General features: G+C 37.1%; 1 protein-coding gene across 5 annotated transcripts in view; it reads left to right on the top strand.

Annotated features, from left to right (window-relative positions):
* CEP128 (centrosomal protein 128) overlaps positions 1 to 25,202 on the top strand; it is a 221,658-nt gene that overhangs the window by 138,999 nt on the left and 57,457 nt on the right. For all 5 annotated transcript variants that reach the window (XM_083375275.1, XM_083375272.1, XM_083375274.1 and 2 more), the window contains one exon: positions 22,180 to 22,229. In XM_083375275.1, coding sequence (XP_083231401.1) covers positions 22,180 to 22,229 — 50 coding nt within the window. The remainder of the gene's footprint in view (positions 1 to 22,179; positions 22,230 to 25,202) is intronic.

Genomic DNA, 25,202 nt, shown 5'->3' on the forward strand with positions numbered 1-25,202 from the left:
TCTCTCCCCTTGTTTTATCTAGCCATATTATGTATTCTGAAAACATGTTCTGAGGCTTTTTAATAATAGCAATCTTTGAGACCAGTATATAGCCAGCAATTATGTAAGATTAGACTAGACAACCCAAGAATGATATTTAAAGTCCAGCCAAAGTAATATTGTCTTTAGGGGAACAATCCTGAAACAATTGTACAAAGCAAATATCCTTTTTTTTCTTGGTTTAATTCCTTACTTGCTGAAAGAGACTGTGAAGATTTAGAGCTCAATTCTTAGGGTGTCCATATATCTGTCTTGTAAATTTTCATTGCAAGATTTAAAAGAAAATCCCAATTACACCAGTATGGAAGGGTAAAAGTGGTTCTAAAATTGGTTGATAAAGCACGTCACTGCCTATAACTCTTTCCTGCTGAAATAGTATATAACCCTCAGCTGTTTTTTACACAGTTAAATGCTGTAATACTGGAGAATGTTTAGCCTTTATCCCCTTATTCCTTAACTATCAATTTGTTAGAGCTTTTGCATCAATGGAAAGAGTTTCTTAAGAACCTGGGGATTATGGAGCTGAATGTGACTGCCTCTCAAGAAATCTTTGGCAAAGCTTGGCAGGATTTAGAGATGTAAAAGGTTTGAGAAATTTTGAAAACCAAAAAATGAAATGAAAGGAAAAATAAATGTGTTGGGAAAAATGTATACTTACTTTCTTGCTGGTTGGTGTGTGTGTGCACATGCACTCGCACGCACACACACACACACACACACACACACACACACACATATGCTCGTGCATGTGCACATAGGCATGCATAGACAAACAGACAGAATTTAAAATTTTAGAAGCCCAATGCTGCTTTATGGGGATGTGCAAGCCAGACTTCTGCTCTTCAGCAGGTCATTATAAAATATATCAATTTAACAAAGTACATGCATTGAAGATTGTTGGTAAATTGATTAATAGAAAAAAGATGACAACATGAATAGGCTTGAATTGTGAAATAATTTACATAAATATGGAACTGAACATTATTTAATGCAATAGGGTAAAAATGAAGCAAACATAAGAATTAATGGAATGCTATACAACTGGTGCAATACTGAGCAAAGAATAAAATAAGGATTTCATGGCATCCGGCCCTCTCAATTCCTGGCAAATAGATGGGGAAGAAATGGAGGTAGTGACAGAGTTTATTTTCCTGAGCTCCAAGATCACCGCAGACAGGGACTGCAATCAAGAAATTAAAAGACGCTTGCTCTTGGGGAGGAAAGCCATGGCAAATCTAGACAGCACACTAAAAAGCAGAGACATCACCCTGCCAACAAAAGTGTGTATAGTCAAGGCTATGGTCTTCCCAGTTGCAATGTATGGCAGTGAAAGTTGGACCATAAGAAAGGCTGAGCGCCAAAGAATTGAAGCCTTTGAACTATGGTGCTGGAGAAGACTCCTGCGAGTTCCTTGGACTGCAAGGTGATCAAACTGGTCAGTCCTAGAGGAGATCAACCCTGACTGCTCTTTGGAAGGCCGGATCCTGAAGCTAAAACTCAGATACTTTGGCCACCTAATGAGAAGGAAGGACTCACTGGAGAAGAGCCTAATGCTGGGAAAGATTGAGGGCAAGAGAAGAAGAGGATGACAGAGAATGAGGTGGCTGGATGGAGTCACTGAAGCAGTAGGCGTGAGCCTAAATGGTCTCCAGAAGATGGTAGAAGACAGGAAGGCCTGGAGGAACGTTGTCCATAGGGTTGCGATGGGTCGGACACGACTTCACAACTAACAACAATGTCCCTTTGGCCATTTAATAAATTTATCAATAAATGTATAAGGAATGTTTCTGGTGGTGTGTGATAGAATGTGTGTAACAGAGCTGGGAACATGGAAGAGGTAACACAATCTACAGGAAGTACAGAAAAAGATTTACATTTTACCCATCTTGGAAGGATGGAAACCTGAGTCAACCTTGAACCAGATAGGATTGAACTCTAGACTGCGTGCAGAGTTAGTTTGCAATACTGAATTCTAACCACTGTGCCACCAGGGCTCTTAAAAGGAGGAAAGAGAAGAATGGATCTGTTAAATCTAATATGTAATTAAGTTAAATATTAGAATAGGCTATTGAATGCATACATACATACATACATCATCCTGTACAAGAACCTTGTTTATTTAGCAAAGATAGCTGATAAAATTCTAAGAAACCTTTGTATATCCTTAACTCATAGTTATGTGAACAAATTTGAACTGAGATAAGTGGGCAATGAAAAAAAGTAAGATTACTGAGGTTTGAGTCATGGTCTTTATATCTCCTGTTTCTATTAGATATAATCCAGCTGTTTCCTAATGTACACTATGTGACTGAATTTGTGATCACATATATTTGCTTGATAAATAATTGGCTAGGCTGGAGAACATTATAGTGAAATATATGCTATTCCTGGAAAGTTGAGTAGAATGTTTTCCATGAAAGAACTCTGGCTTAACCTAAAGTACAAAATTGTAGAACAAACAGAGTGCAAAATTAGTGTGTGAGAGAGATAGAAAGAGAAAGGGGGGAGGAGAAAGAGCATGGATGCAGGATGGAATAAGTTATCTTGTGTAGTTTCATGGCAGCTTTAGGAACAGCTATTACTCAGAAATATAAGCTTACAGTAAATCAAGAGCAACAAAAACTATATTCTTGTATCTCATAATCATTTTCTATCTATCTGTGTATCTATCTATCTATCTATCTATCTATCTATCTATCTATCTATCTATCATCTATCTATCTATCTACCTATCTATCCATCCATCCAGAACTTCTGGAAGTAGGTTGTTCCACTGATTAATTGTTCCTGACAGTTAGAACAATTAATCAGTGGAACAATCTGCCTTCAGAAGCTGTGAATGTTTTTAAGAAGAGACTGGACAGCAATTTGTCTGAAATGGTATAGGGTTTCCTGCCTGAGCAGGCAGTTGGACTAGATGACCTCCAAGGTTCTTTCCAACTTCATGATGATGATGATGATGATGATGATGATTATCCAGTATGCTTATATACACACTTGCATACACACAACTATATTCTTCTGCTTGTAAACCTCTTGAAAGATTGAATATCTGAAACCAGCTCTTATTTAATACATTATGAGCATTAAGCAACAACAGATTTGATATTTTCCCTTTTTTGGGGTAATTGAAAAGGGATGTAATCTGTTATAAATCAGCACCAAGTAAATTTAATCAACTGCTTCCTTTGCAGAAAGTTTTATCTGGAGAAGAAGAATCACCTTACTTTAAATTGCTGCTATTAGAGCAGGGGTGTCAAACTCACAACGTCACGTGATGTGTTGTGATGTATTGCGACTTTTTTCCATTGCTGCAATGGGGTGGGCACGGTTTCTTCATGACGCATCCGGCCCACGGGCTGGCAATTTGACACCCCTGTATTAGAGTATTATTTTAAAGATAGCAGAAGATTACTATTTGAATAATAGATTAGACCACCTCTACATATATAAAGCAACATGCTTAATGTTATGTGATATTTGATCTTCCCTCTACCAAACATTTTTTTCTAAAGCATCTAGTATAGTTCATTGTTGTAATTGATGTTTGTGGAAGGTGGGCAGGCCTTTTTTTCTTGGCAATCACAAAATCATTTTCAACCATGTTGCCACTTAAAGATGGAAACAGATGGATAATGTAATAAAGACCTAAAATACTACTGCTAAGCTTGAAAGCCGCCCTGAGTCTTCGGAGAAGGGCGGGATATAAATGGAATTAAAATAAAATAAAAAATAAATAAATAGGCTTAACTCAATTAAGAAAAAGAAAAATGTTCGCTTTGTTTCACTAATCCACCCATTGGCCTTCCTTTTAAGTTTATATATAGAGATTTTTTACTATCACAGGGCACTCAAAATTGCTAACTAGTTATATAGGAGATTTAGGTGTAAGACTATACTAACCCCAATTTTATATAATTGTTGGCTGGATACTTGTATATTGTAATTAGTATGGATGGAACTGATACACGAAATTTCTTGAAACTTTGTAGAAGCAATATTTATTTATTTATTATTTATTTATTTATTTATTTATTTATTTATTTATTTATTTATTTATTTATTTATTTATTTATTTATTTATTTATTTAGATTTATATACTGCCCTTTCCCGAAGGACTCAGGGCGGTTTACAGGGCATTTAAAAAACAGTCAGTACAAACGTTAAAACAAATTAAAAGAGATTAAATAGAACCCTGAGAAAATTAAAACCCAGTTAAAATTAAAATTAAAAATATTCTCAGGCTGGGCCAGAGAGCTCGAAGAGCCAGGTCTTCAGGTCCCGGCGGAATGAACGGAGGTTGGGGGCAGTCCTAAGCTCCGCAGGCAGCTGGTTCCACAGGGCAGGCGCACCCACTGAGAAGGCCCTACCCCTGGGTGTTACCCGCCGGCAGTCTTTAACCGGCGGCACCCTGAGGAGACCCTCCCTGTGGGAGCGCACTGGATGAAGGGAACATGATGCTGGCAGCAGGTGTTCCCTCAAATATCCCGGACCCTCGCCATTTAGGGCTTTATAGGTCATCACCAGCACCTTGAATCTTACCCGAAGGGCAACTGGAAGCCAATGCAGCTCGTGGAGTAGAGGTGTTACATGGGAGTATCGGGAGACCCCCATCACAACTCGCGCGGCCACATTCTGCACCAGTTGAAGCCTCCGGGTGGTCCTCAAGGGCAGCCCCATGTAGAGAGCGTTGCAGTAGTCTAAACGGGAGGTCACGAGCGCATGAGTGACTGTGCGTAGGGCATCTCGGTCCAGGTAGGGTCGCTACTGGTGCACCAAGCGAACCTGGGCAAAAGCCCCCCTGGTCACGGCTCCTAAAACCACGAATGATCTCGTCCAGTGGCTTCATATAGATGTTGAACAGGAGGGGCGAGAGAACCGACCCCTGAGGAACTCCACAAACAAGAGGCCTCGGGGCCTCTCCACTTTTAATTCAATGTCATTAGGAATTCCGTAGAACATTTTTTTACTATTTAATACCAATAATAGCAATACTAATAATTGGGAAAACTAATATCTTTCTGTCATAACAGCCAGTTTGGTGTAGTGCTTATGGTGCTGGCCTGGAAACCAGGAAACTGTGAGCTCTGGTTCAAGTCCTACCTTAGGCCTGAAAGCCTGCTGGATGAATTTGGGCCAATTACTCTCTCAACCTAACACACCTCACAGAGTTGTTGTTGTGGAGAAAATAGGAGGAAGAAAGAATATTAGGTATGTTGCCCTGTATTACTTATGAAGTAATAAAGGTGGGATTAAAAAATCTAATAAATAAAAATGAATTAATAATGGCAAATATAATTTATTGTTTCTTTTTAGAGTCTTCAGTTATAGTGATCAGGCTGGTAAGACCATTTTTATTGGGATTTAATATGATTTTATATTTAGAAATGCTACAAATCAATGATTTTGCACTCATAAATTATAACATTTGGTTCGTATCAGAAGTACCCTTTCTCAGTCTGGCTTGCCAAAGGAACCTATGTATTACAGGATTCTGTTTCCTGTTAGCCTGTTATAAGTTGAACTTTGTGTCCTGTCTTTTGACAGGGATTGCAAAATGTTCTGTTTCCATTTCTTTCTAGTACATCCTGGAAAAGGAATGTACCATGTTTAGTGTTCTGGATAGTCTGAAAAATGTACATTACATGTTTGTGGAGAAATATACAACTATCTATGCTGACCTTTATAATAACTGGAACGCCTTGTGATAGGTATATTTCAGTATTTGCTCTTTGGTGGATCAGAAATTCCCTAACTAGTTTCAGATACATTTTAGGAGAACAAAAAATACATGTTGTTTTGTACTTTTTGTAACAGTGAGTTATCTAGGACATTTGCAAGTCCTTTTAACTCTATTTTAGCCTTCTGTGACATTTATATAAGTATAAAAACAACAGGAAAAAATATTCCTATGAACCACCACACACTGGTGCCATCTCATTTCTTTAAAATTGCTATGCTGAATACCAGATGGACTGGATTCCATCCTTTTTGTAGCCACCCATATTTTTAAGCCATAACCATAAGAAAATAACCTTCCAAATCAGAAGTTCATATACCTTTTAGAAAGAGTAATAAATTAATAGACTTAATAATTATATTTGAGAAAAAAAACTATTAATATAGGTTGATGAACTTAACAACCCTATGTTTTGCATAGTTCGAAATTCTCTTCCTCTCCATACTGACCAAACAGCTTCTAGATACTGGGTCAGTATTTCACCACATACTTGCACAGCACAGACTGATGTAAAGCTGGATGCCATCAACATGCTGATGATACAAAACCCCTAATTTACAGATCACCTCAGCCTGTGATTTCATGTAGATATTAAACAGGATGGGGAAGAATGTTGAGCCCTGAGGTACTTCAGAAGTGAGGGGTTACCAACATAATCTCTTTCCTTCCATCAGTGCCAACTACAACCAGTCTCTCCCACTCCTTCACAGCCAGTCTAGAAAGATACCATGATCAACAGTATCAAAAGATACTGCTGAGAGCTCAAGGGGCACAACTATGGATGCATCACCTCATTTCCCAGCTCTGCCACAGGTCATCAACTTGTGCTTTCTATTTTGTCTCTGTATTATGCCCCAGACTGAAACAAGACTGAAATGGGTACAGATAATTTGTTAATAGCTGCAATATAACAGTTGAATATGAGTGACCTCGGAGCATAATACTGTAAAGTACTAGTATTGCTTGCTCTCTGAAGTTATTCCTGCCTGATTTTCTATTAATTTCTTGAGTCACTTGTCCTGAGACCTTTTTACAAGTCATGATAAAATTAAAGGTTGATTTTTTTTAATAAAAGAAATACATCCTGTTAAACTGGATTTTTCAAAAACTGATGTTTTCCAGCTTTTGAAAGCCATAGCTACCAGTTTGGAGCACCTTGCAAGTGTGATGTGTTATAAAAGAGACCTGTCTCAGATATGAACATCAGATTTTTTTAAAAAAAAATTATTTATCACTCGTCCTCCATTCCACTTTTTCCCAAGCTGCCAACCTGCTGAAGCATTCATTTCCAAGTTATAGTGCTTATTAAAATGTCTCTGGTCACTGGTTTTTAATTTGGCAACTGCTTTCAAATAGTTTTAGCCAATGGCTAGCCTCTCAGACAACAGTTTTGCTTCTCAGAAAATGATTATTTTCCCCATAATATATAGGGGTGGTTTTTTTTTTTTTTTTTTTGAAAAAAAGAGAAGATAAACTTGATTCTCTGATATAGCCATGAGGAAAATTTCTGTCATACAAAGATATGGAAAAGTAACAAAATACGCAGACAGAAACCTCCTAGAATGTTAAAATATAAACGTACTAAAGAATGTGGCATTCAATTTCCTGTCTTGTCATTTTATATAAGCTATACCATTATTACACAACATCCATGCCCATAAGCAATATTGTATCATTTTCTGAAACAAGAAATGACAAATTACCTTTTAAATCTTGTACTAGGTAAATTAAAATAAATTAACTTTTTATTTCTCTGGTTTTGCTTATGGAGAGATCAAATCATGTTTTTGAAATGATACTGTTTTTTTCTGAGATTCAACTTTTCAAAACTTAAACCATAGACAATTTATAAAGAGCATAATATTCAACCTAAAACAACTTAAAAGAGGCTACATGAGGGCCTAACATTCAAAGCCTTCCTTAGAACTGCTCCTATTGATCTACTTTGCCAAGTTAAGGAGTCACAGTTCTTAGTGTGAATACTGTTTGGCTTATTCCAATTGGATGTGGACATTGGCAGCAGACAGGACTTTTTCCATTGGAAGAAAATAAAAGTCCAAGAACCAGTGGCATAGAACGAAAATTACTGCTCAAATTTCTGAGCAAGCTATACATTTTTAAGGTCACTTGCTTTGCACATCTGTAAATACAAATTAAGTTGATGTATACACACACACCTAGAAAGGATGCCTTTTGTGTAATATTTATTTGTTTATTTATTTATTTATTTATTTATTTATTTATTTATTAAATTTCTATACCGCCCTTCTCCCAAAGGACTCAGGGCGGTGTACAGGACAACAAAACACAACATACAAAAATTAAAAATAAATTAATTTAGCCCCAACAATAAATGGTTAAAAATAAACCCAAATAAATAAAATAAACCCAAACCCTTAGTCCAGGCCGGCCTGTTCAAACAACCAAGTCTTTAGGTCACGGCGGAAAGAGCAGTTTTTCCCCTGGGATCTAGGGAGGTCCCCAACCATTTTAGATTCCTTAGAAGGCTATAAATAACGACCTCTTTTCTCAAGCATTGGGACAAAGTGATGCTGGAACTTGGAGATGGATGGCATCATGTTTGGGTTTTATTGTTTTTGTTCCTTTTTCGGGAAGCAGAGTAATTGTTGTTAACCACCCATAATTGTGTTTTTAAGATGGGCAGACACATAAATCTTATAAATAGACACAGATATGTGTGTGTGTGTGTGTGTGTGTGTGTATGTGTGTATACACACACACACACAATCTAAAACCTAAATCTAAAAATTACAATTACATGTACGTCTCTCATCTGATTGTTGTGCTAAATGAAGACATTAAAAAATCCAGTACAAATCTCTATTTAGCTTTGTCTATGATTTTGTGCCAATCCACTATCTCTTAGTGTAGCCTATTCTTGTGGGAGGAAAACAATATAGGAAGGGGTTCCACACATGCTGCTTTGAGTTTGTTAAAGAAAAGCAGCATAAATATGCAATGAATTATGAATTAATTAAAATGCTTTGTCATTGGATACTGTATCACCAACCTGAAAATGTAAAAGGAGTTCATAAGATTAAATGTATACTATAATGTGAAGTTCATTGCATCTTTATTAGTACTGCTTACTTTTCAAGAGACACTTGTTCTGTGCATGCTCATTGTGGAGGCACGAATGGCTCAAGGTGTTTTCTTTCTTGACTATAATATTTACTAAAGAAAAATAGAAGCAGCACAGAGTACCTTGACATCTGGGCTGCCATATTTTAAATAATTCAATTATGTAGATATAGGTTTATACTTCTTCCTAAGAATTACCAATACAGTTCCAGAAACTGAAGTGATCCTTAGACAATGTTACATATAATGCAGGGGTGGATATTCAAGACATTCTGAAATCAGGAATCAGTAGAATCGTTTATACTCTGTATCAAAAGCCTTTAAAAGGAACTTATTAAAGCTTGCTCTCTCATTGAGAATGGGACAGATATTAAATAGCTGTTCCATTTTTATCTCTGTCCTTTTTAGTTAGTGCGCAGTGATTTGCTAAGCACAGAAAACAAAAGTTGTTGCTATTTTTTCTGACTGTCACATCTACATATGCAAATGCATCATAGGCCTTATGCTGTAGTTGCACAAAAATTTGCTGCTTTGATCACATGAAAAGCAACTGCTGCATAGAAGTGCCAATTCATAAAAATGATCCTTCTCAATAAGTACAGCCTAGCCTCGAACTTACCAGTAGCCTGGCATGTTCCCAAATCCTTTGAACTTTGTTTTATTAGCCATACAATAGCAGGATCCTGAATTGGAGGAAAAGGATTTAATGACACCTGAAGCTGGAATAATATTCTCTGAGGATGTACTTCCCCTCCAGATACTAGGTAACGCTATCCCATTTGGTTTATTAGTTGTATATATCAATTCATTATTTTTTTACTGGAGAATGGTATCCAACTTTGATGTTCAAATAAAAATTGCTTAGACTCTCTCTATTTCTCCATTTACCAAAGACTGGATATGGGTTTTTTTATGTGAAAGGTGTTAATGATTGTGGCCTAGAGACTCACTTATGGCCTATCACTCTTTTCATGTGCAGCTTATATGCCATGGCATGTGAACTACTTACTATACTATGCAAAATATTTTAAGTATCTTCTCCACAGACTGGACATTTCTTCAAGTGCATCCATCCATCATCCATCCATCCATGTATTCCTCCAGGCCCAGCTAACTCATTGCAGTTGCATTTAAATATGATACACTTAAAAATTTCAAAGTGTAAAGAGAAGTTTACCAGTCACATTAGTTGTTTGCTAACTTTTTCATATTTATCTATTTTAAAAGTAAGCCATCACATAACTTTGAGCAGATTGCAACTAAATTCAAACTCTATGCTTTGCACATCAGTCTTTTTAATAGGTATGGTTATTACTAGAAGTTTGATTTTATTTGGTTCATTTCAAAAGTGCAAATTAACTCCTAGAGCAGACTAACAGAGTCTGCTGTAGAAGACTCCAAACAATATCTGTGGAAAAATTGGCAAATTTACAAAGTTATATTGATCGGAATAATAGCATCTTACAAGTGTCACCAAACTTCCTATCTATATCAGTACTGTAGATAATAATTAATTTTTGTGAATAGACTTATATTGCCTATAATATATTATGGCTTATGCTATTCTTTATGTTATGATTCTGGGGGAAAATGAGCTAGTTAAAGAGTTTTGTTAGCATCAGAGAGAAACAAATTTTCTTTCTATTTATCTGACTACAAAGCTGCCAAAACGTCTTTGCAAAGATTGTAAGGTGGGCAGATCCTGAAGAAGAGAGGAGAAGAGATGGTCTTGAGTGAGAGGGAAACGTCAGCATGGAAAGTATATAACTTTTTGAAAACCTGTTCATATCTTTCTCCACAGCTTACAGCATTCAACTGGATTCCTCACCTTTAGCAGAATATTTCCTAAGGGTTCTAAGGGTTGGTAGATATTAGAGGAGTCAGTTTACACATAATGCTTTCTTCATTCTGATCATGGTCTACAGCCACATTTGCACACATCTGTTGTATCCTTTGTGCCTGGCTTTCAAAGGCTATTTGAAGATTTTTCCATGTAGCCTTTTAAAATTAACTTATGCTCCAGTGAATTTATACAAGAAAGATTTCTTATACACAGGACAATATTTCACTTTTGTCAACTGAGATAGCATATTCATTCCCTTTTTTCTTTCAGAATTTAGGGTGACTTGTTTTCCTTCCATATTCACTGATTTTATGCTGTGTATCTTTTCCATGTTCTGAAAAAGAGATTATGACTTGGAAAAACTATCATTTGAAAACATCTGGTTTGATAATATTAATCTAAAAATCTAGAGTCATTGGATCAGGTGGCAAGCAAGTTTAATAAAGTCTTACTAGCAGTTTTGCTACCAAAATTATCCTAGCAATTTTTTTATGAGTTCCAGAATTATCTTTTTAACTGTCAGACAATGAGATTATACGGAAGCATTTTTATCTTGGACTTTTCATTGGTTCTTAGAAGTAGTAAACAATAGATTTCATTATTTAGAACTAATTTCATTTTTAGAATGTCATGATTCTTGGATTAGGCTTTAGATTATCTTCTTCCATCTGCTGCCTTTTGCTCATCACTTAGAAGAATAAACATAATGAAGGATGTATCAAACAACCTAGTGTTTATATAGTTTGCTTAATCTCTAATTTGCATTTTTTATCTATATACACTATACTATTTAGAAATACATAGATCTTTATAATATGAGCAACAAAAAAGCAATGCAGAATTTTGGGCATGCAATAGGAACATTCTAAAACCTTGCTAGAGATTAAAGAACAAATCTGTTACTTTCTGTTTCATAAATTGTCAAGTTGTTTCCGTAGGTAATCTATACAGTGAATGTAATATGATTTAGCAAATACGTGTGAGTGTCCCATCCATTCCCACCCATCTCATCCATTCTTACCTCTATTTGTAATATTTGTGTTCGTAGTTTTTCTGCACTAATGCACAAATAAATGTTTATTGGTTGACAAACTCCTTCAATACCACAACAACTCAAGACACTCTCAATATCAAAGCATGCTATGGGATCTACTACTTGAGGTTTGTATATGAAGAAAGTTCTGCAAGGCAGAAATTAAACTCATCACTTATGGTGAATAATTATAATATTCTTACCATTCTGATTATTTTTCGGGTAGGTTGGAGAAAACCAAAAGGCCCAGTTGTCCAGGTACATGATAATAGTTCTGTGCAATGTTTGGAAGCGCTGTTGGCACAAGTGTAAAATAAGTTAACTATTTTATTCCTTGTACCATCAATGCTTACAATGATGAGCACGAAGGGGACAAAGTTAATTAAGGTCTATAAAAAAATGCCAAAGAAACATTTAAAGATAGACAGTGCAAGGTAGAGAGTGTTAATACAACAATTTGTTAAAGGAGTAGGCAGCCGCAGTCAATGTTAAAAATTACTTGAGGCTTTTTATGTTAGCAAAAGCTACTAATTAAAGAGAGCAATGACCTGTGAGATTGGCCATGAAAACCATTAACCATCTGAATATAACTTTAACTTTCAGGGTTTCTTCCAGCTGAATCTTCCTGACGCACACTGAAAATTGTTTCATTTAGTTATTTTTACCCCTTCAGTAACAGCCGATCTTAATCCTTCAAGTTAAAATTAAAAGTGCATTTTTAATTCTCATTAATAAAAGATTAACACAAAAGAAACAGCAAATACTGTATTCATTAGCCTTATAATAATATTATGACAGTTGTTTGAAGTCATGGCCTGCTTCTGAGATTCTTAATTAACCCCAAGCAGCTTTTGTGTGCAGGAGAGAGTTGTTTGTTGTTGTCATTGCTCAGTGATGGAACTGTTCTAAAAGAAAATTCACATCTCACTTCCCTCTGTGAAGATTTTGGTCTTCTGATGAGAGAAATGTTTACATACTGTGATGAAGACAGAGGTGGTAATAATATTATGAAATGAATTGCAAGTAAAATAATCCAAACCGATTAATTTTACGCAGTAACTTGCTTTGGGGCAAAGCTAAAGAATATGGCATATATTTATTTCAAGGAATTCAGTACTAAAGAGCTTTTAAAAAGACATGTATTTTTAAAACACTTTTATTTTGAATTTAAATCAGCCTAATACTTCTGTGGCTCAATTCATAAGAATCTGATCAGTTGGATGTTCTAGTTGCATATCTTTCTTCTGGAAGTCTTGGTCTTTTCAAACAGAGAAGGATGTAATTTTAATATGCTTGTCCAATTAGCTTGTAAAATAGAGCTTTATATATGCCCTAAAGTTATTTAAATATACACAAAGTTTAGTTTAGATTTCTTTGAAATAAATTAGTCAGTCACACATAGGAAGTAATGGAGTGATACCTGATAGTGCTGCACTAAGTTTATCCTGAGCAGGAAGGACTATTCTTAGTTGCTTACTTTTTTGCTCACTTTGATGCAAATAAAAATATCCACGTAGTCAGCAACTGCTTTCCCCTGGATCTTGATTGAGCAAATGCTATACATCATCCACTTGTCGGTATAGGTACGGTCATATTTTTCAGAATTCACTTGTATTCTACAAGTATTCCTTGACTTATAAACAGTGATGGGATTCAGCTGGTTTGCACTGGTTCAGCAGAACCAGTAGCTAAATTTTGTTGAGTTTGGAGAACTGGCTGAATGCACATTGCTTCTGGAACTCCGTTCTAGGCCTGGAGGAGGCCTCCCAGGCCTAGAACAGCCCGCTGGAAGTGCGGGGATGCTACAGTGGGAATGCCAGAGGCCCAGGCCTACATGCACGCAGAGAACCAGTTGTTCAGGTATTTGAATCCCACCACTGCTCACAACCATTTGTTTAGTAACCATTCAAAGTAACAGCAGTATTGAAAACAGTAATTTATAGCCTGTCCTTGCACTTAATGACCATTGCAGCATCCCCACAGTCACGTGATCAGAATTTGGTTGCTTGGTAACTGGCATATATTTATGACACTTGCAGCATCCTGTGGTCATGTGAATACCATTTGCAAACTTCCCAGTTGGGATTTGATAAGCAAAGTTAACGGGGGAAACCAGATTCACTAAATGACTGCATGAATCACTTAACAACTTTTAAGTGATTCGCTTAAAAAATTTGTAAATTCAGGCATGACTCACCCAACAACCTCCTTACTCAGCAGCAGAAATTATGGTCCCAGCTATTGATTGCATATTGATTGTAAACCACCCAGAGTTACACTGGGTAAAATGGGAAGCCATTAAATTTTACACATAAAATAAAATAAAATAAATAAATATACTAGAAACAATTTGAAGCTTAAATTATATTTATTCAGTAGGAAGGTTGGCAAAGAAATACAGAAATGTATGTATTTCAAGTCCAATTAATAATAGGAAGTTATCAAGCAGAAACTATGGGAATTCTTAATTAGAAAAAAAAATCCTCTATTGGAAATCAATATTGAAGATGCCACCACAACATTAACTATGTTATGCTTGCTCAGCTGCAAAGACTGCTGTATCAGTAAGTGTTGAGATAAATGACATGTCTCCATTGTAAGTTTTGTAGATCAACAGCCGGCAATTTTTTTTCTTCTCACAAATGAAGGTGAATATACATGTCCCAGATAATGTTGCAGGATCCAATCTGGGTCTGAGAAGTTCCCTGAGGATGGGGGCTCCAGCATGAGTCTGAAAGCTCGGAAGACTAAACCCCTGGTCCCGGTGACTGACCCAGATTGGATCCTGCAAAAAAATATGTAAAATAATAATAATAATAATAATAATAATAATAATAATAATAATAATAATAATAATAATAATAATAATAATAATAATAATAAAAGTTGGAAGGGACCTTGGAGGTCATCTAGTCCAACCCCCTGCCCAGGAAGGAAACCCTATACCATTTCAGGCAAATGTCTGTCCACTCTCTTCTTAAAAACTTCCAGTGTTGGAGCATTCATGGCTTCTAGAGGCAGGATGTTCCACTGATTAATTGTTCTAACTGTCAGGAAATTTCTCCTTAGTTCTAAGTTGCTTCTCTCTTTGGTTAGTTTTCATCTGTTGCTTCTTGTCATGTCTTCAGGTGCTTTGCAGAATAGCTTGACTCCCTCTTCTTTGTGACAACCCCTGAGATATTGGAACAATGCTATCATTGCACCCCCCTTGTCCTTCTCTTCATTAAACTAGACATACCCAATTCCAGCAACCGTTCCTTATATGTTTTAGTGTCCAGTCCCCTAATCATCTTTGTTGCTCTTCTCTGTACTCTTTCTAGATTCTCAACATCTTTTTTATATCGTGGTGATCAAAAATGGATGCAGTATTCCAAGTGTGGCCTTAGCAAGGCATTGTAAAGTGGTATTAACATTTCATGTGATCTTGATCCATCCAGTACATCCAGTAACGGAAGCACAAGAAATATATCTAGTAATGAATGTTAGCATAAATGATTTAAATTTAAAATGAGTCCCTGATAACTATTTTATTGTCAGCAGTGGCTTACAAGAGCCATGCAGCAGGCTAAGTCATTATAAACTTTGCTTATAAAAGTATCCTATAATTGTGGCAGCATACCAAGAAGAAACCTTTGTAATGGATGCTCTTAATAAAGTCTGTTGCAGTTTTATGAAGTTTAGGTAATTGCTGCCACACAAGGTGCTTAAGAGCTTTTTAGTTCTTCCCAGAATTCACACATTCTGATGAAATTCCATGCAGGGAGAAAAAAGGTTAGGTCATAACAACTTGCTTAGTAGACTGAAACGTAAAACTGCAGATGTGTAAAATGGTGGCTCAGAGAATCCAATTTTTCAAATGCACAGTAATTATCCTTTCTATTTGATCCTCCTGTCTCTCACTGGCCTATCATTCAGTATATTTTCTAAAGAGATTGTCCATGTTTGTTATGGATAGAATATCTTTGCAGGGATTATCCGGATGGCTGTTTCTAGGAGATAGGACTGAGATACTTCTGTTCAACCACTTGGCATTTATGCTTGAGATAGCTTAAAGTTAAGGTTCTTCAAACATGTGGATGAAAGGAATAAGTGATTGGGTAAGGTCAGAACAGGATGAGAACGTGAGGGATTACATCAAGAATATGTGGCTGCGGCACCAGACTTTTTCAGTTTTTCTTGGTTTGGATTTGTGTGTGTGTGTATGTGTGTGTGTGTGTGTGAATTTAGCTTTATATAGTGCTTTTAATGTTGGATATAAGCCATCCAGAGTTTGGTATACAAATGCAATAAACAAACAAATAAACAAATAAATCTAGTTTTATAAAAGAATGCATTCTCCCTAAAGGATCAACTTCATAGTTTTGGAGTGTTTCTAGAGCAAAGTCTGCCTTTAGTATCCTCTGTATCACAAAATTCCTTTTCCAACCTTAAACCAGAATGGGAGTTGAGGTCCATGCCTCTTAAAGTTGCCAAGTTGAGGAACACTGCCTTAGATCATGTGTATCCTTCAATTTTACCTTAAGAGAGATAACTCTGCCATAAAAATTTATACCAAAGACAGCTTGGAAAGTTTAGCAAATACAAAATATCGAAGTAAGTGTGAGGAACTGGTTGATGTCTGCAAATACTGTACCAGTTTTAGATGATGCTCACTGGTCCCATCTTTTTTTCCAAACTACTATAAAATCATTCATAAATTGGAATTACAGTATCTGAAAGGACACTTCTTCCAGTTCAGAATGGGACAACTTGCCATAGCCAACTCGCTGTGGCCAACTCATTGTGGCCAACTCACCGTGAGACAACTTGCTGTGGGACAATTTAATAATTCTATTTAATTATTTAAAACAAATTAAAAAATATTTTAATTTTTGGAATTCACATTTTATTCTGTCCTCCCCTTTTGCATCTTTTAAAAAATGATTCTATTCCACTATTTCCTTGATATTAGTGTAACTTGTCCCACAACGAATTGTCCTGCAGTGAGTTGGCTATGGCAAGTTGTCCCCTCAGTGAATTGGCCGTGGCAAGTCGGCCATGGTGAGTCAGCTGTGGCAAATTGTCATAGACCCCTTCCAATTTGTCATCCTCAGGGGCTCCGATCTCGTTTGCCGATTTGCTGTCCTGGCAATTCAAACAATTATTAATGTCCATGTTGGCTCATAGTTACTCCACAGTAATGAAAATGATGTCTGCTACGAGGCTTACAGTAAGACAACATGACCCAGAATAAGAAGTAAGAAGAAGGAAGGGATATGAAAGGACCAGATCTTAAAGATCAGAGCAAATTTGAAGCCAAGTTATATTTGTAGACGGTTTGGATATTCCCTACCTAGTAGTCTGGCTCAGGTATTAGTCAGCTGTTTCTTATCTCCTGCCAAACTTCTGTACAATAAAAGCACTGCTACTCAGTTCCCCAGGCTTAGAGAAAGTGTCACTAGATTTGAATATTCTAGGAAGTAGGGATGAAGTGGTTTCCCTGCTCTTTCTCCAGATGACATAAGAATAAATACAGGATATTGGGTGGTATGGAGCATCAAACCTCTTGATAATAAACAGCTAAATCTACAACAAAACATTATTTAAAAACAAGAAATTAGATATAAATGCAACCTATGGCTTTCCAGGAAGTATAGCCTTTAAAGCCCTTTATGACATGAGTCCAGGTTACTTGAGGGACTGTCTCATCCCACTGGGATTGGCCTGTACCACTCGTGCCGGCAGAGAAGGCATGTTGTGAGTCCTGTCAGCCCAATTATTCTGGCTGGCGGGGTCTAGGAGGAGGGTCTTTTCTGCTGTTGCTCCTGCCTTCTGGAACATCTTACCCCCTGATGTGAGGTTGGCCCCAACCCTCCTATATTTTTGTAAGGGCCTAAAGACGTAGCTCTGCCAGTCAACTTGGGGTGCCAGTGGGAGAACAGCACAATGGAGGTGGTTGATCAAGTAATAACAGATCCTTCTTCCCCCCACTCCACCCCCACCCTCCCCAAGTGTCCTTTGTTTTAAAGTCTGATTTTAACTTTTTATGTTTTAACTGTTTATAAAACTGTAAGCCGCCCAGAGTTACCCTATGGTAAAATTGGCGGCCAATAAATTTTATAAATAAATAAATAAATGATTGCAAATCTGGATCATGTGACCATGGCTAGATGCTGTGATGCTGCAATGGCCACAATTTTGCAGGTGTAACTGGTGCAAAGATCCATAAAATTTCAATTACATGAGAGCTTGAGCAGATTCTTTATATTAGCTCATTTGAGGTACCTTGGTTCAAACAATGTTGTCCTGTGATGCACCCGTTTGTCCAGTTGATGGTGGACTGGTCCAATGCATCAGTTGAAGTTGAATGGAAGCTGCCTGGCCAAAGTTACCTTCTACCATTTAGTTGTGAGTCCAGTAGAACTTCTAACTCATGAACCTACTCTTTCTGGGGTAGTGTGACTTTGTCCAGAATAATTCCCAGAACAGATGTTACAATTTGTCACAATGTTTATTGATAATAAATGTCTTGGTAGTATTTAATCCAGTGTTGTTCTGCACCATCCAGTCACTGGCTCATTTAACTGCTTAATTCTCCTTGACACATGGAGATGATTAAATTCATATGTCACATTAATCTATAATGTGGTTGTTTTACTGTGTTTTAGTAATCCAACCTTGTTCTTATTTGACAAAACATGGCAAAACTAATTTTGGTTTGCTGCAGTATGAAAACCCAACCAGTAATTGAGACATTTCTATAGATGTTATAGTTCTGTGTACAGTATAACTGTGCATAATAACATTTCATTCTAGACCCTTTGATGTGGCATACATATATGTGTAATATATAAATAGCATTCTATTTTGGAAATAGAATATCATTGGTATAAATATGTCTCGTAGCGATGTAAATTATGTGAGGATTAAGTTGTGATAATAACAAGAATTTGATTTATCTTTATTAAAATATTTATAGATGGCCTTAAGTCATTAGACTCTCAAGATGATATAATGAACAATTTTAAACATTTTTACTTTAAAAACAGAACTAAAATCTCTAATGAAATTAAAACATATAACAGTTTTTAAAAGACCAAAGGAGCAGAACAGAAATGATTTTTCCTTCTAGCAGAAGATGAGCAGTGGAGAGGCTAATCTAACATCTCAAGATTCATTAAAAAGTTGGATTTGCACATGGCTTCTCTATCTTGATAAAGTTATGAAATAAAGACCTTAAAAGGCTGTTTCCTAAGCATACAAATCACTGTTGGCAGCATATGAAGAATTTAGCTGTGCAGTGTAATGAGAAGAATTTCTAAGTCATTTGGTACAAAGAGATGTGATCAAAATGAGTGTATCCAACTTAACTCCTGCAGGAGAACGAGAGCTTATCTTTGGAGCTTTGAAAGGTTTCAAATACTTCCCAAGTTGTTACCAATTAATGCTTGCTCAGCGCCTCTTCTGTAATGTGCAGGTATTCAGGACTGCGTGAGTAAGTACTGTATTCTGAATTACAAAGTACGTTATTGTAATTAGTACTTTTTTGACAGTCTCAGCAGAGTTTTACAGATATAAATTATATTACGTCATCAGATCAAAGTTATACTATATTAATGAACAATCCATTTTCAGCCTACGCTGCTCCAGTTTCTACAATACCAGCATATATAGGATGAAGGAATCTTTTTTCTAAAATTTGTTGATTTGATTCTATTTGTACATATTTAGTAGATTTACAGAAAACCTTTGTGAGGCAAATAGCTATTATTTGTGACATGTGCTACAGATTCCCACATCATCAAAACTTATGATGGTCTGTGAAAACCTCATTGCTTTGGCATTTGGGAATTTGTCTGCTGACTGTCATGTTGTTTCAGTGTCTGACATAAACCACAAAGAGTAATAAAATGTTGTTTTTACGTTTGCCCTATAAGTTTCTCATGTAATCTCTGATCAGGAGATTGAAGCCACGGGTGGCCTAATCACTTCAGTTATCCTGTTACATACCAATTAGTGGCAATGGCCAAGGTGTCTAAATTATGCACAGAAATTAAGATATTGAAGGCAAATTAATAGAAAGGGTCCTTTTTTGTGGATTGTCGGATTGTTTAACATTTGATTCTTTAATTTCTACACAGACTTCTGAATTTGCAGTTGATCTAGGGTGGATATAATTTTTTTAAAAAGGAACATATGTGCCCATTTATCAATGACTCCGAGTATGCAGGCGCATGCACACGCACACACACACACAGAGCGAGAGAGAGAGAGAGAGAGAGAGAGAGAGAGAGAGAGAGAAAGAGAGAGAGAGAGAGAGAGAATATGTTGTATGCACACATTTATTATAGGTTTTATTTGCAAAGGGAATAAGCAAAAATTTTCCTCTGTGTTCAGAATTTGTTTTCTGTTTATTTTTTCATGCATATGTTATGTTGAATTCAGGTTATACTTCCTTTCAAGTAAGTAGAGCAGACATGTCAAACACAAGGCCTGGGGGCCGGATCCGGCCCGTGAAGTGGTTTCATGCGGCCCGCGAAGCCATCCTGGAAACAGTGAGGGAACGGCCCCCACTGCCTTGGCCCTGGCCCAGAGACCCTCCTTCTGCCAGAGACCCTCAGATCTGTCCCACGCCTGCCCAGGCCCCCATAGGCACCCTTGATGCGAACGATGTGGAGCTGGCCACACCCACCCAGTAGGCCACGCCCACCCTGGCCACACCCACCCGGCCCCCTGAGGGCAACCGCAGTGCTGATGCGGCCCTCAATGAAATTGAGTTTGACACCCCTGAAGTAGAGTAATAAGTCTGTCTCTAATTTATTATTTTCGCCAATCATAAAGATATACCAAACCTAAAATTGTTTCTTGGTTCTTTAAATTCAGTACGGCTTAGCTATTCAGAAACATGTTCCTTCCATCTCATAAATTCAAACAATCCAGCTTTACAACCTAACAAGCATAATTTTTAATAATGTCCTCATCTTTTTCTTCCATTTCATATACAATAACCTTGCTAACAAGGAAAGCTCATTTTTGGTTCACAGGAATAGGCTTAACATACTATCTCAATGCAAGTCATTACTACTTGTGCAAAATCAAGGTTTTCCCAAATATAATCACAGTACTTTAACAAAATTCATTAGCAGATGAGCGGTTGTTTTCACTTCTGATTAAACCAAAATATATACTTGTTCTTTAGACTGAAAATCCGTCTATTTATATGATGTCAGGACAAACGGGGACCGAAGAAAGACATGGGTTTGAATGGGGGAAATGGAGTATGTTACTACCTTGAGCATTGAGTTCTGGATGCTAGATGCTGCTTTTTGTGACAGTTGCAAGTCAGATAGAAAAAAGTGCTAATTAATTGATTGACTTCAGTTAAAGCACAATTGCTTAAAGGCTATTCAGTATGTTAGAAACCAATAGTCTTTCAGGATTTAGTTCTGCAAAAAGCAGGACAAAGAAATTAAAATCTCTAAATGCCTGATTCATTTTCATCTATTTAACTCTTTGAATAATTCAGATCCATGACTAAAAGTGACACTGTTTTAATTTGCGGGCATGACAGTATGAGTAAATCAAAATTACAACTCAGGAAGCAAATCAGTATGATTGTGTCACATATGAAACAAGATTTTCAATGGAAAAATTGCTGATTTGATAACTGCTTATAGAAAAAGATTGAAAACTCCCAACTAAAACAGGGTGTTAGCCTACATTGGCTTTTAAATAAATGACTGAATTGTTAGGACATCACAATGGTATAAAAGGAAGAACAAGATATGTCACTTTTTACTATGGTCTAATGCTCAGCAAATATTTTTATTTATTTATTTTATTCGATTTATATATCACCCTTTCCCAAAGGACTCAGGGCGGTTTACAGGGTAATTAAAACAAGGGATACAAAAGTTAAAAGCAATTAAAAAAGAATTACATCGATCCGTGAAAAAATAAAAACCCCAATTAAAATTAAATTAAAATTCTCAGTCTGGGCCAGAGAGCTCGAAGAGCCAGGTCTTCAGGTCCCGGCGAAATGAACGGATGTCGGGGGCAGTCCTAAGCTCCAAGGGCAGCTGGTTCCAGAGGGCAGGTGCACCCACTGAGAAGGCCCTCCCCCTAGGTGTTATCCGCCGGCAATCTTTTACCGGCGGCACTCTGAGAAGACCCTCCCTGTGGGAGCGCACTGGACGAAGGGAACTTGATGCTGGCAGTATTACACATATAATCTATCAATAGGAATACATCTACAGTATTTATACATGGCACAAGGGTTATTGAATTTATATTATTCTATTAGTATTTTTGAGTTATTCTCTTGAGATTGTGTGGTTACATTTCAAAGTGCTTTTTGTCTGTGAGTCAGTAAATCAGTAACATTATCAGGTTGTAAGGCACATTCTTAGTTTCATCCTAAAATGTTTTATATTTTTATACAGATCTACTGGAAAAGACTATCAAGAAGGAAGAAGAAATATGTACACTTCAGGTATTTTTTGTTAATTGGACTGTATTGTGATGCCTATTGATGGGAGGAAGGCTCTAAGGCTTAGTGATATAATATAAGCCCCAAAGGTCATATCTTAATATATGCTACTTGGAACCCCAAACCTATTACGTTACATTAGTTATCCAAATTTTTCTGAGCCCAAGTTTAATTCTCTGTCCTAAAAACCTAATGAGACCTTTTAAAAGGACAGGTCTGAAGTAGATGGTACTTCCCCACATCTTACCTATTAACTTTTACAGACTAAATTATGTTTTCCTAATTATGACTATCCCAAGCTACTTGTTTCACAAAGTGTTTGATTGTGGTTTGACAGTGATGGCTCAGCACTTGGACTGGGTGGGTATTGGTTTCTGGTTGGAAAATAAAGCCAATTTAAGCAGCTTGTAGCATTTCCCATGTGTTTTCAGAGTTTGCTGCTGTCTGATCTATTTCTGAGACCACAACTGAAATTTAGGTTCGGTTTTCCCAGGTAATGGATCCAGCAAAAAAGAGTCGTTTCCCCCCCAAACACACACACATAACCAAAGCTGCATTTAATTTGTTTATTTTGGAAATTCACACACATTTACACACACAAACACAGAAGTTATATTGATAAGGCTGTTTTATGTGCAAGTGTTAAGAAGAGAACAGACAACATTCTTCTGGGGAAAAAAAATAAAAATAATTTGTTTAAAATATGCTAGTATAATATTAATATACTTAACCTGGAAGTAATAAAAAATAGGTATACATTTCCATAGCATTGAAAAAAGCTAGAGAAGATTGTTTTGCTTTCAAAATCACTCATTTCAGCAAGTTTCCATATTTATTTCTCTCATAGCGGTTGCAAGTCAGATAGAGAAAAGTGCTAATTAATTGATTGACTTCAATTAAAGCACATATTGCTTAAAGGCTATTCAACATGTTAGGAACCAATAGTCTTTCAGGATTTAGTTCAGCAAAAAGCAGGACAAAGAAATTAAAATCTCCAAATGCCTGATTCATTTTCATCTATTTAACTGTTTGAATAATTCAGATCCATGACTAAAAGTGACACTGTTTTTATTCATGGGCATGACAGTATGAGTAAATCAAAATTACAACTCAGGAAGCAAATCAGTATGATTGTGTCACACATGAAACAAGATTTTCAATGGAAAAATTGGTGCTCTGTGAGCTTGGTTGTTTGCTTGCAGATGTCTTATTACCCAGCTAGGTAACATGATCAGTATTAGTGAATTTGGGGTTTACTCCCTATTTATCTACAGTAGCTTGCTGGTCCAGGGTTATTGGCAGTGTGGTTTTCTCCTTGGTAATTCAACCAAACAAACAACTTTATGTAGTCCAAGCAAACAACCAAGCTTAGAGAGCACCAAGGACTCCACAGGGATTGTTACACTGTAGTATTTGTTATCTTGGTATTTTTATTATTTAAGGATGGATGGAATTTTTGTTTTTGTTGTTAGAAGATCGAGGTCTGGCATTAATGTTCAGATGCAAAATAATAGTAGAAGGGAATAAATCTACTCCATTCCCCTTTAATAGTCGTCCAGCAGATATGAGAGAAGAGACTAATATCTTTATTCAATAACTTCAAGAATTGGTATCTAAATGTTTTTGTCTTTTCTTTTCCTGCTATATCCCCTTTTCCTTTTATAACATGCATTTTTAGAAGAACATTCCAATGGCAAAGGCTGTTTCCTTCACTGTTTTGTAAATAATTGTCAGTCCTATGAGATAGACCAAGTCAGGAAACAGACACCGCAGGGACTAGAATACAATAGAGCTGGAAGGGACCTTGGAGGTCTTCTAGTCCAGCCCCCTGCTTAAGCAGGAGAACCTATACCCGTGGTGGTGAACCTATGACACACATGCCACAGGTGGCACGCAGAGCCCTCTCTGCGGGCATGTGCGCCGTCGCCCCAGTCCTAGGCTTTCAGCGGGGTTTTATAAAGACTTTTTGCTTTAGGCCTCTGCCACTGCGTGTGGGGGAAAAAAAGGTTCAATCAATCAATCAATTTCAACTTCTCACGGGGAAAAAAAAGATCTCACAAAGTTGGAATTGATTGATTGAACTTTATAGTCCCACCCAATCTGCTGTTACTACCGCAGCCACGCCTGCCCAATGGGCCACACCCCCAATGGGCCACGCCCACCCCGGCACCCGACGATACATAAGTGGGTTTGGGGTTGCAGTTTGGGCACTCGGTCTCTAAAAGGTTCGCCATCACTGATCTATACCATCTCAGACCAGTGACTGTCTAGCCTCTTCTTAAAAATCTCCAGTGATGGAGTGCCCATGATTTCTGTAGGCAAGCTGTTACACTGGTCAATTGTCCTCACTGTCAGGAAGTTTCTCCTTAATTCCTGGTTGCTTCTCTCTTTGTTCAGTTTCCAACCATTGTATCTTGTCCTGCCCTCTGGTGCTTTGGTGAATAATGTGACCCCCGTCTCCTTTGTGGCAGCCCTTCAAATACTGGACTATTGTAACTCTATTTTATTGCTAATGGATATAATAACAGAATCTTAAAAAACCGACAGAGTACTTATACCAAAGAGAATCAAGGTGGAGCATTCTATAATTTCTTTCTGCTTCTTCCCATTTGGAGCTAAGACAGCATTTACAACTCTTAAGTTCCCTCTTTAAGGCTACCACCATGCTTTTCCACAGAAATTCTGCCGAGTTTAAAACCCACACTTTATTTATTTATTTATTTATTTATTTATTTGTTTTTATAAACCGCCCTTCTCCCGAGGGACTCGGGGCGGTGTACAGAATAAGGTAGGCATACAGAATGAACAATAGTGAAAACAAACAATAGTAAAATACAAACTGGGACCCCAGATTAGAGCTATCAGGCCAGGCCGGACTGCTGGAACAGATAAGTTTTTAATTCGCGCCGGAAGGTGCGGAGGTCGGGGGCCATCCGGATTTCGGTTGGTAAGCTGTTCCAGAGGGCTGGCACACCC

This window comes from Vipera ursinii (assembly GCF_947247035.1).
Source record: "Vipera ursinii genome assembly, chromosome: 1".
Classification (NCBI taxonomy): domain Eukaryota; kingdom Metazoa; phylum Chordata; class Lepidosauria; order Squamata; family Viperidae; genus Vipera; species Vipera ursinii.